The sequence below is a fragment of the Argopecten irradians genome, chromosome 5 (genome assembly GCF_041381155.1).
Source record: "Argopecten irradians isolate NY chromosome 5, Ai_NY, whole genome shotgun sequence".
NCBI lineage: Eukaryota > Metazoa > Mollusca > Bivalvia > Pectinida > Pectinidae > Argopecten > Argopecten irradians.
The window spans coordinates 34,996,330-35,011,535 of NC_091138.1; the positions used below are offsets into that span (position 1 = coordinate 34,996,330).

General features: G+C 36.2%; 1 protein-coding gene across 1 annotated transcript in view; it reads right to left on the minus strand.

Annotated features, from left to right (window-relative positions):
• Positions 1 to 15,206, minus strand: part of LOC138324389 (uncharacterized) — a 182,988-nt gene that overhangs the window by 116,685 nt on the left and 51,097 nt on the right. The window contains 11 exon segments of the mRNA XM_069269457.1: positions 346 to 543; positions 929 to 1,126; positions 6,115 to 6,312; positions 6,467 to 6,565; positions 6,905 to 7,003; positions 7,563 to 7,661; positions 7,852 to 7,950; positions 8,246 to 8,344; positions 8,886 to 8,984; positions 12,836 to 12,865; positions 13,436 to 13,624. Coding sequence (XP_069125558.1) covers positions 346 to 543; positions 929 to 1,126; positions 6,115 to 6,312; positions 6,467 to 6,565; positions 6,905 to 7,003; positions 7,563 to 7,661; positions 7,852 to 7,950; positions 8,246 to 8,344; positions 8,886 to 8,984; positions 12,836 to 12,865; positions 13,436 to 13,624 — 1,407 coding nt within the window.

A 15,206-nucleotide genomic window follows, 5' to 3' on the forward strand; every position in this document is an offset into this window, starting at 1 on the left:
TACTGTATCCAAAGCTAAAATGGTATTCATAATACTGTATTTAACACTAAAATGGTATTCATGATACTGTATCAGTACATAAACAAAATGGTATTCATAATACTGTATTTAACACTAATATCTGATACTGTATCCAAAGCTAAAATGGTATTCATAATACTGTATTGTTAATCTTACGTAAAACTAAATGTATTCAAACTGACAGATATTTGCTAAAAATGTTAATTTCTAAATAAGAACAATTTTGCTTCTAAAACTATTTTAGTACTTCTTCTTTTAGTGACTTTTAGTACTTCTTTTTATGACATTAGTGTTGTCGAGCAGTAGAAGTCTACTATGAATTACCTTGGCACTGCTGTGTGGCGAGGCCTTGTTGTCGAGCAGTAGAAGTGCCACACTGACGTGGTTGTAGTGAGTGGCCACATGGAGTGGAGTCAGACCGTTCTTGCCCTGAACATCTGGGTTGGCATCTTTCTGCAGTAACAGGCGTGCCACCTTGATGTTGCCATATTTGGAGGCAATGTGCAGGGGTGTGAACCCTTTCTGTAAAACAATAATTAAAAAGTTGTTAATTGATAAGCAGCAATGGTAAAACAAGGGTGGAAACCAGGTTATGTCACGATTAATCTGTGGCTTAAAATTACAGCTAGGAATATAACTAGACAACTTTTTGTCTATTTTTATCTTTATTGCAAATGACAATAGCTCTTTTACAGGAAATAGCTCAATGATTTTATAAATATGTAGAAAATGTAAAGTTATTTGTCAAAGGACCAATCATTTATGCAACACAATGTTATACAAAATACTTCCTAATGTAAAGTTCCTTTATTGTACATGACACCTTTAGCTCATTTGATAAAGACATACTAAGCACAAAAACCCCATTTCACCAGAAAATATTGAGGCTCCCAATGAGGATACCTACCTTGGTGGTGAGGCTGTGTGTAGCTCCCTGCTCCAGGAGGACTGAAGCCACCTCCTCGTGTCCCTCCTTTGAGGCGATATGGAGTGGCGTGTACAGATCCTTAGTCACAGCATCTGGCGAGGCGCCATGTTGGAGGAGTAAAGTCACATTGTCAACGTTTCCTAGTCTGGCCGCAATATGTAAAGGGGTCTGTTGTTCCTGTAATATAAAAGCATCAAGTTATAAGTAAATAATTCTATAAATCAAACTAATTTTTCGTTTATATAATAAATGTTTGAGATGTATTTCTACCTAAATTGAGCATATGGTTATGTTATAATGGTACTATAAATAGCTATTTTTAACTAAGACAACTAACTTTCTTGTGTGTTAATGTTTATGACTGTTTTAGGGTCATGGCGTATGTTTATTCCTTTGAGATCTGACATTACAGTGTAATCCCATTGAACTGCCATAGAGAGTAAACAGGCTGCCCCTCATGGTATTATAATGGGGAAATCAGATACCTCACAACTGAAATATAATGTATCACACAAGGAATAGTGCTGGGATTATGTCATACACACAGATCGAATTCACCAATCACCATATAATCGTGATTTAACAAGTCATTTTGGTGGAAACTGTGAAAGACATATATACCTGGTCCCGAAATTTATCCATCAGTAAACACAAACAACTCCATCAATAAAGAAAACAAAACTTCCTTATCTGACAGAAATCACTTGAGAACTGGAAATTAGACTGTAAGTAGACAGTTTCACTCTTATCTATGTATATACAAGTAGAGGTCAGAAAAACGTATATGTACCGTAAATATCTAAATACGACTCCTCACTTAATGTCTGTCAAGGTCAGTACCCATAGCAACAATATTCTAAATAACACCCAGAAACTATCTGTGTTCAGTCAGTTATAAATGTGAAAATTATCTAGAATTACAAATGGTCTTTGAGTAACTGTATGATGTCCTATTGGTGTATGTACTGTAAATATTCTAAAACAAAGTCTTTACTTTATCGTTATAGCCTTGTACCATATATACTCCAAATATTAATCCAGATTCACCAAACACAAATATTCTAACTATGACTCCTTCATCCTATGTGAATGTAGCTTTCCATTTATTATTTAAAATATCTGTATCCCTTCATATAACTGACACGCTGAAATTGTTGTTAATGTTATACAGCTATGACAGTATAATAGTATAATGAGAAATACATGTAATAGGGTAACACATCCCCCTCCCACTACCATTGTACTGGGGATTTCCTTTTGTTTCTCACCCCCCCCCCCCCCCACCCCCACCCCCAATGCCTGTTAAACCTCACATCTGCTGTAAATGACACCTCAATAATCCGTCCTTATCAGAGGTCTGAAGTCCTGGCTGACTCGGATGTGGAATGGAGAATAGCTGTATATTTTAAAGTTTTTGTGTGATGGTTTATTTCAAGATAAATGTTGTCTCAGTAGTTTAATCAGATTATGTTTGAAGTCCAGTTTGTGCACTGGGGTGTGGGCATATAAACGCTCGTTTACATGTTTAAATAAATTATCTATACAGTGACTTGCACAAGTGGGAGAACATGTAAATGGGCATACATGTATAGTTTTGTCCAGTCCTGTAAGACAGCAAGCCTCTGTTTGAGAATCTGTTATCTGTTGCTAAGCAACCAGCAGCCATAACACTTGACAGGGAACTGCACACGTAAATTGGCAGGTAGGCATGTAAAGCACATCACAAACAACTGGAGCAGGCAGAAAAACTAAATACATCAATTATTCTCAATGTGTCCTTCAGTACAGTTCATCTTCTTTTAACGTTTCATTTCTAACTTGGAAAAATGGTTGATCATGAATTAAGAAGAAATCCATGAATGGCATACAAAGCTTGGCCAGTTAATGGATCATCTTTAATGGTCCCAACAACAGCCAATGTCATTTAAGGACAGCCTCCCCTGTATGCCATGTATTGTGTGTGTGAATGTCTGTATGTTTTAGGAGGCTGCAGTATACTCATATTGTGTCTCCCTGTGATAGTGTGTTTTGGGAGACTGCAGTATTCATGTTGTGTCTCCCTGTGATATCGTGTTTTGGGAGACTGCAGTATTCATGTTGTGTCTTCTTGTTATAGTGAAACTCCTGCGCTTTTTAAAGTGCTATTTATCTGAAACATGTCGTCAAAGACACTATACCACTTTTATAGACTATGGTGTATCACTCAGGGGACAGAACCCTGAGCCTTCCTAATAGGGGCGATGTTGTTGAAACATGTTGACAACGTCTTGGCAATAATTTTACCCAAGTAACTATGTTGGTAACATCATCTCTATCATCTAATTAAGATAATTTAAGTGTTATGTATGTATACAAAAGAAGTTTCCACTTCAATCAGTATGTGGTTCTGATCTTCTTGTCAAAAAGAAAACCACAAAATGATCAAAATAGTATCTACTCCAATACATGAAGAAACATATCACTTTGTCTTACTCCTTACAAAAAAATTATTGATATCATTTTCTTGCCATAATGATTAATTAAACACTATAATTTCCCCCATTAAATATTTCATTGATAAGCATTTCTGTTAACTACAAACATTTAGAAGACCAGGACACTTGAACATGTTAGCAGTAAGCTCCACCATTAGACTACCGAGTTGTAGATTCATCACTTAAGCTTTATTTAGAACAAAACCAATCCAGAATTGTATCGGCAGTAACTGCAGGCTGTTCCGATAACTTACAGGATTCAAAACAGTTGAGTCAGCAATATTGCCGCTGGAACAATATGTTTTCTCCAACAAATCCTTCACTGGGTACAAATGTCAATAAACATGGTGCGAAAACACTGCAGCCAACCTAAATTGATGGATGCAAGCTTTTTGTAGAATTGGATTGCATTGTAGTTGGCAGGAGTGGCTGTGTATACATTTCCACAGTTTAGTGTATAAATGTAGGTAGCAATAGATTTCCTACACTAGCTACACAAAATCAATAGAACTGGCCTGCTCCAGTGACTGGGACAAAGGATCAATAACAAGTACTGTATCACATACAGAGGTATACAGAACCACTTGGTAGCCTGTCAGCCTGCCCGCATCAACAGTAGAATTGTCCTCATCCTAGGCAGGACACAATACTACCGTCTAGTTAGTAAAACTTCATCATCAAACATTAAATGTGATGCAAAATGTCATTGGTGGGGGTCAAAGCAAGAATAGGACAGTGTCATCTGACTATAGACCAAGATACAAGACTACAAAGCAGGGAATAGCGTGATGACAAAAAACCCACAGCAGGGTGTCACATGACCACAACAAGGGATAGGTGGCACATGATCCAATCCAAGAGCAAAGAGTCACATGACCACAAACAAGGGATGGGTGTCAAATGACCAAAATCCACAATAGGGTGTCACATGATTAAATCCCAGAGCAGGGTGTCACATGACCACAAACAAGGGATGGATGTCACATGGTCAAATCCCAGAGCAGGGTGTCACATGACCACAAACAAGGGATGGATGTCACATGGTCAAATCCCAGAGCAGGGTGTCGCATGCCCACATGTAGAATAGGGGTTAGTATGATCACATTCCATGACTAAGGCCACCTAACTATAGACTTAAGAATGGTGTCACATCACTGTAACCCATGGTATAACCAAGTTTATAGTGTCATATGGCCAAAACCAAGGTCACAGTGTCACATGGCCAAAACCAAGGTCACAGTGTCACATGGCCAAAACCAATATGCACGATTATAGTGTCACACAGCCACAACCAATTTCAAGGTCATAGTGTCACTAGCCACAACCAAGGTCATAGTATCACATGACTAAAACCAAGGTTGTAGTGTCACATGGCCACAACCAAGGTCATAGTGTCACATGGCCACAACCAAGGTCATATAGTGTCACATGACCACAATTAATGGTCATGGTGTCACATGACCACAATTAATGATCATGGTGTCACATGACCACAAACCAAGGTCATGGTGTTACATGCCACAAACCAAGGTTGTGAAGTTACATGGCCAAAATCAACATCATGGTGTTACAAAGCAACAACCAAGGTAATGGTGTCATGGTCACAACCAAGGTAATGGTGTCAAGGTCACAACCAAGGTAATGGTGTCATGGTCACAACCAAGGTAATGGTGTCAAGGTCACAACCAAGGTAATGGTGTCATGGTCACAACTAAGGTAATGGTGTCATGGTCACAACCAAGGTAATGGTGTCATGGTCACAACCAAGGTAATGGTGTCATGGTCACAACTATTGTAATGGTGTCATGGTCACAACCAATGTACTGGTGTCAAGGTCACAACCAAGGAAATGGTGTCAAGGTCACAACCAAGATAATGGTGTCATGGTCACAACCAATGTAATGGTGTCAAGGTCAAAACCAAGGTGATGATGTCATGGTCAGCAAAGCAAGGTAATGGTGTCATGGTCACAACCAAGGTAATGGATGTCATGGTCACAACCAAGGTAATGGTGTCATGGTCACAAACCAAGGTATGGTGTCATGGTCACAACCAAGGTAATGGTGTCATGGTCACACCAACAAGGTAATGTCATGGTGTCATGGTCACAACCTAAGGTAATGGTGTCATGGTCACAACCAAGGTAATGGTGTCAAGGTCACAACCAGTAATGGTAATGGTGTCATGGTCACAACCACAGGTAATGGTGTCATGGTCACAACCAGTATGTGTCTGGTCACAACCAAGGTAATGGTGTCATGGTCACAACCAAGGTAATGGTGTCATGGTCACAACCAAGGTAATGGTGTCATGGTCACAACCAAGGTAATGGTGTCATGGTCACAACCAAGGTAATGGTGTCATGGTCACAACCAAGGTAATGGTGTCATGGTCACAACCAAGGTAAAGGTAATGATGTCATGGTCACAACCAAGGTCATGGTGTCATGGTCACAACCAAGGTAATGGTGTCATGGTCACAACCAATGTAATGGTGTCAAGGTCACAACCAAGGTAATGGTGTCATGGTCACAACCAATGTAATGGTCTCATGGTCATAACCAAGGTAATGATGTCATGGTCACAACCAAGGTCATGGTGTCATGGTCACAACCAAGGTAATGGTGACATGGTCACAACCAAGGTTAGAGTGACTAATAAGAATGGACAGATGTCAAAAGGATCTACTTACCCTAGCTCGTGCGTCCACGCTGGCCCCATTACGGAGAAGAATGCGAATGATATCGGTCTGATTGGCGCGAGCGGCCAGATGAAGCGCCGTCTCCCCTCGAACTGTGGTGAAGTCAGGGTTCGCGTTGTTCTGGATCAGGTAGATCACAATGTTCATGTGACCCATGAACGAGGCCACATGAAGGGGAGTGAGGCCAGACTGGAATTATAAACAAAACATCAATGATTGATCTATCCAAATAATTTCATTCAGTCTTGATGAGATAGAATAAACAGTCAGTTTACCTAAATATCAATATTTTTATGTGACAATCAAGGACTTTTCCTCACTCATGATCTAACAAGACACTTACCTCTGTGGTAGCCTCTATGTTGGCCCCAAACTTGAGGAGGAGCTCGACAACCTTGATTCTGTTCTTCTTACAGGCAATGTGGAGTGGGGTAAATCCGTTCTGTAACAAATTAGGTAATTCATATTTTATTGTCTTAAAAAAGGAAAATGCATGGGCACAAATTTTACAACTTATTCAAAGCCCTTTCCCTTCAACAGATCAAATATGGATACATCTTTCCAAATCAGAAAGAATATTTGAAAGAAATGAAATTTGATCTCATAAAAAAAGACTAATAATCTACTATGAAATAAGTATTATATTCAAAGAATTTAACATTTACAATAGACTTTTTACAATTTTCTTTAGAATTCAATAATTAGTAACATTTTAAACTTTACCAGACTTTTAAAGACTTTATGATGAATTGGAATCTCAGTTGGCTAAATACCGACTTACCAGCGCTCTAGTATTTGGGTCACATTTTCTGTCTAGTAGAAGTTTCGCCGTCTTCACGTTTCCACAATGTGCTGCCACGTGTAGTGGAGTAAGGTAATCCTGAGAATACATGGTAAATACAACATTAATAGATTCATTTCCATATATGGTAACATCTTAATTAAATCCAGCAGCATCTCTTTTTTTACTGTTACAAGCATGCAACATACAATATAAAGTGCTTGTGATTTTCATGTCAGGAATTTTTATGACATGGTTTAATTGGGCAGTATTGGATACTTCAGCAATTGTGACTGAACTTTTACTTGTTATTATGACTAAACATCTAAAAATTTTGTTTCGGTCAACTTACTCATTGCTCACCTAATGCAAATTTGCAATTCTTTTACTGCATGATCCCTAATTCTGCTGATACATGCATCATTTGCAAGTTTATACAAAAGGAGTACAGTAAAACATATTTATAAATGAAGTGGTTTTCGTTTTCTGTCAAGGTTGCCATACTATACATGTAATCGGTGTATTACACACTGCGTTTATATCAAAGTGATTTTTTTCCCTAGTGATCCATTATATCCATGTTTTACTGTAGAATGTTCTTAAGACTGAAGACACCAACACACGAGGAATAGACTTTATAGACAAAAAGTATACTGACCACTGTGACATCATCAACGGGTGCCCTATGGTAGAGAAGTAGTCGTGCACAGTCCATATGGTCACCCTGGGCAGCCATGTGAAGAGGAGTCAAGCCGTTCTGTAAAAAAATTACAATATATTTACAACATTATCATTTCTAATGCAGCTGTCACCTACAAATATTAGTTCTAAATCATACTGGATACGGATTTTGTTTGAACATTGTCAATTTATTAATATTATAATTAAGTGAGAATATATTGCTTTAGACTATTCAATGAAGAAGGACTAAAGCCTGATCAGAATACCTTAGTTTTACTAGAGAAAGGTGCTCCCCTCTCCAGGAGAAGGTCCACCACATTCTCATGTCCACTTCTGGCTGCACAGTGGAGTGGAGTCAGTCCGTCCTAGGAAACAAATTATAGCACTGACATCAGGCACCAAAACACAAGCAGCTTCAACATTTTTATATGATATTTTATCTATGCAGGAATCCTAATTATTAAATTGAAATATCTGTATTGATACAGTTAACACAGGAACCTTTGCCATAAATTTGTATTGTTATCATAATTTTTAATGAGCAATAGAAATACAATAGAAAGCATGTATTTTTTTTCTGTATGTTTTATTCTAATGTGTTTTATTCTAAGTACATTTACAAGTTTTTCAGTCACATAACAAAGATCTTTGATTCCTTACTCTGGTCCTTTCGTCGATGGAAGCTTTGTTATCTAGTAGTAGTATAACCATCTTGTCCTTGCCCCACCGCGATGACACATGGAGGGGCGTGATGTTGTTCTGTAATAATACAATTCAGGGTTTATTATTAGTCAATCAGCATTCAGGAAAATATTAAGAATTGTCTTTTTTTGTTAGTAGGAGTTAGTGGCGAGACTAGCCACTATTATCTAGAACATTAAAAACATCACTAAAATTTGACTAGATAATTTTTGTCTCTGTAAAATGTCTAATTCCACTTTTAAACTAGGGGGAGATAATCTTATTCTAGCATCAGAATCTTGCTGGGAAAGTCTATTAATAACTTAAGGTCTGGTGACCAGTTTAGTAAGGTTTGCTTACTGAGTATGGTCCGAAATACTTCCATGGAAATCGGTGTCAAATGAAACTTACACAAAATGATGAATAGGTATGTTTGTGAATGTAACTGATGCTTATAAGAAAGACTTGGCTTTTTTTATCCTTTTGTCAAATGTATGCATGTTAGTACTTAATTTGTATTTAACTAATTCACCCATGAGCTGAACTTGAACTCTACTCATTCTTAGACTGGATCAGGTCATTATGGAATAATAGGGGTGAAAGGGTAGATGAGACTGACCTTGGCCTTGTAGTTGACGTCTGCTCCTTTGGAGATGAGGAGTGAGCCGACATTTATGTTACCATAATGAGCAGCGATGTGTAATGGAGTGAATCCACTCTGGAAAATAAATTATAAACATTTTATCATCTTTCAGTATTTTTTTTGTTTGGATTCTTTCACTTTAATTCTAAATTTGATTTTTAAAATATTTCAATTAATTGTTTTTAATTGGACACTTTGACAATCATGTGATAAATAGAAGGATTCATTTACTATTAAATAATTTTACAAAATGATCCATCAAACATTTGCTTTGTCACACAAAGCACATGGTATTTATCTGTATTTTATTGATAAACAATATTGGTAGCTATCCACTTCTAATAAAAAAAAATCTAGACTTTTTCTGCTTAACTGGGAGATAAATAAATGCCTTTGTTTTCCTTAATTTCACACACAAAAAGAATAAATCAAATACAAAAAATCGAAAAGAATTTTAATGGTTGCAGATCAGTAACAAATAGGAAAACATGTTTCAACCTCAAACCAAATCAGGGCTTCATTCAGGCTTTCAATAGATATTTGTACCTTATTGTCTTTAGAAAAATACATTTTAAATGATATAATAAACATAACTTGGGGGATTTTATTCCACCTCTCCCTACCCCATCAAAGTTTCCATCCTAAAAGGACAGCTTTGACCTTTGACACTTGAGTCAAGGTCACAATGTCTTAATTAAATAGTATTCATACTTCCTTACTAATCTATAATGGTTCATCTCTGAAGTAAGAATCATTGAAAAAAATTGCACCTTTGACCCTGGAGTCAAGGTCACAGTTACTAAATGACAGTGCACTGCACATCAGTTGTAGGTGATGCAAGTATACAGCAATGTCATCAATCAAGATACGTGTACTTTTAATGGTTCGGAATCTAATCTAGAAATTGTTTTAAAGCATACATTGCACATTTATATAACCATTTACTCCAATAAAACATCCTCTAAAATTAGGTAAGTTGTCGTAAAGTAGATAGGGAACACTTAGAACATTACGTCTATAGTGATACCGTATCCACCCTCTCTCAAGTACTCTTTACAGCTATGGAGTATCAGAGAATTATGTTCCAGCCAAACAAACGACCCAGTCTATATCTATCCTTAATAATAACGAGGCTACAGGTAAAAAACTTTGATATGCAGGTGTGACATTATCAGTTTCTGTTTTACGTGATGTGTAATATCAGGTCATTGCCATGTAGCTATAACACCAAGAACAGCAACTTTTATTTCAAAATCACTTAAAATGCATGCATCAGCTCATAATTGAATACTATTACCACATGTGAGATATAAAATATCGGTCAGATTCCATAATGATAATAGTTTCAATATTGCTGATAAGGTTGGAAATTGATCTCCCTTTGGAAGTGAAAAGGATGGGTCTGCTTAGTCCAGCCATTGTGGGCCACCCTAAGGGTAGAATGTTTGCTCTAATAATCTAAACTTTCACATATGTTTTATCCAAGCCAACAAATATGATTCATTTTTTTTATCTATTTGAATAGACAGAACAATAGACCCCATATATGTTAAAATGGATAAAATCCCTGAAAGGTCCTGAACGTGTTCTTTAGCCCATTACATGTATAACATGTAGATGTACCTTGTGCATGTATAATATGCATGCCTAATTTAGCCCTGTACATGCATAATATGCACATCTCTCTCCCTAGACCCTGCACATTTATTATATGCATGCCTCTCTCCATAGATCCTGCACATGTATAATATGCACATCTCTCTCAATAGGCCCTGCACATGTATGATATGCATGCCTCTCTCCATAAGCCCTGCACATCTCTCTCCCTAGACCCTGTACATTTATGATATGCATGCCTCTTTCCATAGGCCCTGCATGCACATGTATAATATGCACATCTCTCTCCTTAGGCCCTGTACATTTATGATATGCATGCCTCTTTCTATAGACCATGTACATGTATAATTATATATGTACACTTCTCTCCGTAGGCCCTATACATGTACACTTCATAGGCCCTGTGCATGTATAATATGCACACTTCTCTCCATAGGCCCTGCATATGTATAATATGCACACTTCTCTCCATAGGCCCTGCACATGTATAATATGCACACTTTTCTACATAGGCCCTTCTCTACATAGGCCCTGTACATGTATGATATGCATCTGTCTCACCGTAGGCCCTGTACATGTATAACACATCGCCCACAGCCCTACACCAGATACAGGTGTAGAACTATTGTTATCTATAGCTGTTGGTACACAAACTTCTCAGCTACTACATATCCAACACAATTATCCTTCTTATCTGCAGCAGCTGCAATAAGCATTTCACATTTTCTCAAGCTTGTGAGATTCTTCCAAACATTCAATACCCTCCATATGACTATACACACTGCTGGAAGATCTTGTCTTACAATCATCTAACCCCCCCCCCCCTCCCCCAAACTCTTCTCCCAACACATACCAACACATTTTTTTCTAATATAATGCTTCTAGCATGGTTAGTCTATTACATAGCTTGAATTTGATCTATGAAGAGTACTAGGAGTTATAATAGTATAAGACAAATTCAACAGATATAATTTTTCAGCAATATAAAATTTCTGGAATGACAATAACAATATTTCTGAAAATGTGAACACATTTTTTCAGGATAATCCTTCTTTTTTAATTTTTGTTTCAACCTCCATCCAACTCAAAACCCAAGTAAAAAGGAAGTACTTAATTTCAACAAAAGATGATAGATATTTCTATGTATATATGAACATAATTTCACTTATGCCTGAAAGGCATATTTGGAGTATTAAGTGTCTATGAATAGGCAGAACATTCTCAAGTCAATTTTCTCATGCAAAACTGATAAAATATAATCAATATCTTGTCATAAGGGGAGACCACTCTATTTCAGACAAAGGGAAAGTTTACCCAGAGTAATATGAATACTAATTACAATAATATTTACCAATCTACAAAACTGAGATTAATTTTGATAAACTAAGATTTGAAAAAAAGAGATAGAATAAGAGGCTTCAAGGACCTGTATTGCTCACCTGGATATCATTGACATTGATAATGTATAGTTACACAAATAGATAAATGGATTTTAAAAAAATTCAAAAGTAATATTTCCCCTAATGATAGAGAAGAATTGAGGTCAGTCACAATTCGGGGGTTTCAAAATACTAAAACGATGTGGGCCAAGTACAATAAGGCCCTCTGCCATTGATTGTTACATCACGAATATCGCATCAAAATACAACATCACAATCACCGTAAAGTGGTACTAATCGACAGAAAGAATACCTTAACATCATTTTAGTATCTCAAATCCAATGTATTTCACCAGTTTGAATCCCCAATATTTTGTGATGTCTTTTGTCAAACTAAGGTAATTCTAAACAACGGTTAAAAAGTCATTTGAAGAAATAGCTGATAGACTAATGATGGAAATCTCAACATGACATAAGCTCATATTGGTACTTTGGACCAATCATAAAAGAATAGTTGCAACTAATGAATGACTTATAAGTCTAAAGAACTCTACATACAAGCCAATAAAAAGCATGAACTTAATACATCTGAATAATATACTCTGAAATGTATTTGCTTAAATACTTTAGAATGTACAATATACAGAAAAAGAGAGAAGATAATTTTATAAGAAAATAAATCATAGTTGAAAATATTAAGAGAAAGATATATCTAAATTGAAATTATAAGTAAAAAATAAAACATTTGTAAAATAAAATTTCAGTTTGAATTTCTAAAACCACAAAAACTGAAATTAAAACACAATAACTTGGAAAAGTGAGGAAAGATAACAGAGTCAGCAAAATGTTTGATGTGCTGGAGAAATTCAACTGAGAACTCAAACTTCAGACTAACAAAGACAAATTAGGACAGTTGCCATGGATACAAACCTTGGTCGTGTCGTTAACCAAACTGCCGCTCTGTTTAGCATGGTTATAAGAATATGGACAATATTTCAATATGTTTAAAAATAATTTTCAGGTTGTGGAACTAACAATTCTTAAGTGATTACTTTTCTCACAATGATATTTATTCGTAACTCAGGAAATTAGTGTAAAATTATTTTTCTCCATTAGAATTTATAAATGACCTTGCTTTATATTTAATTATTCAATTGCATTATGTTTGATGTGAAGAAGACTGGTAAATTTGTTGATATCATGATCTTTTCAAAATAACAAAAACATTTTCTAAATATCCTTTTTAAAATTAGTGTAATCTTATAAGCTTAACAGCAGAAGTTTGTTATAGAAAACTTCTGTCAATTTTACTAAAGGTTAAAATTATTTGTAATATTCAGAAAATTAATGATCAGTTAGAAGGTAAGAACATAACAAGATCATCGAAAATACGAATCATGCATCTTTTCAAAAATACCACTTTGTTTAACAAGTATAATAATATAAATATGCGAGCGGGGAGTCAGCCATAGCCTTGTCTATATCTAAGTATAAAACAGTGGGGTAAAAAAATGTAAAAAAATAATGTACCTTTGTTTGGGAGTCTACGTTGTTCTGTTCATTCTGCAGGAGAAGTGCTGCTGATTTGATGTCGTCCTTCTTTGCCGCGATATGTAACGCTGGCAGACGGACACGTCCTTTTGTGTCGTGTTCCAGCAGGCAGCTAACCACACGCTCATGTCCCTGCTGAAGAGCTACAGCCAAGGGAGTGAATCCATCCTGAAATACAAAGTGTTTTATATGATGTTTTTTACAACCTGAATCATAAATCTTGATAATAGAAGTGAACTCTTGATACGTGCTGTTTCATATATACTGCTCAATTCAGTATATTTTTTGCATCTTTTTTTTCAAACTGTTTTGGATGTGAATGTCAAAAGCATAGCCAAAAATCTTCAAGCATTGCAACATAAGCACAAAGAGATATTTTACATATAATTTTAATCAAAGTCTAGCATCTCACAATTGGTAGTAACTAATTACAACAATTCAATCATTGTCATGTTTCAATGACAACAGCCAATCATTGTCAAGTTTCAATGACAACAGTCAATCATTGTCAAGTTTAGCTAGCAATCATTGTCAAGTTACATTGACAACAGCCAATCATTGTCAAGTTTCAATGACAACAGCCAATCACTGTCAAGTTTCAATGACAACAGCCAATCATTGCCAAATTTCAATGACAGCAGCCAATCATTGTCAAGATACAATGACAACAGCCAATCATTGTCAAGTTACAATGACAACAGCCAATCATTGTCAAGTTACAATGACAACAGCCAATCATTGTCAAGTTACATTGACAACAGCCAATCATTGTCAAGTTTCAATGACAACAGACAATCATTGTCAAGTTTCAATGACAGCAGCCAATCACTGTCAAGTTTCAATGACAACAGTCAATCACTGTCAAGTTTCAATGACAACAGCCAATCATTGCCAAATTTCAATGACAGCAGCCAATCATTGTCAAGATACAATGACAACAGCCAATCATTGTCAAGTTACATTGACACAACAGCCAATCACTGTTAAGTTACAATGACAACAGTCAATCATTGTCAAGTTACATTGACAACAGCCAATCATTGTCAAGTTTCAATGAAAACAGACAATCATTGTCAAGTTTCAATGACAGCAGCCAATCACTGTTACGTTTCAATGACAACAGTCAATCACTGTCAAGTTTCAATGACAACAGCCAATCATTGCAATATTTCAATGACAGCAGCCAATCATTGTCAAGATACAATGACAACAGCCAATCATTGTCAAGTTACATTGACACAAAAGCCAATCACTGTTAAGTTACAATGACAACAGTCAATCATTGTCAAGTTACATTGACAACAGCCAATCATTGTCAAGTTTCAATGACAACAGACAATCATTGTCAAATTTCAATGACAACAGCCAATCATTGTCAAGTTTCAATGACAACAGCCAATCATTGCCAAATTTCAATGATAGCAGCCAATCATTGTCAAGATACAATGACAACAGCCAATCATTGTCAAGTTTCAATGACAGCAGCCAATCATTGTCAAGTTTCAATGACAACAGCCAATCATTGTCAAGTTACATTGACAACAGCCAATCATTGTCAAGTTTCAATGACAGCAGCCAATCATTGTCAAGTTTCAATAACAACAGCCAATCACTGTCAAGTTTCAATGACAACAGTCAATCACTGTTAAGTTACATTGACACAACAGCCAATCACTGTTAAGTTACAATGACAACAGTCAATCATTGTCAAGTTACATTGACAACAGCCAATCATTGTCAAGTTTCAATG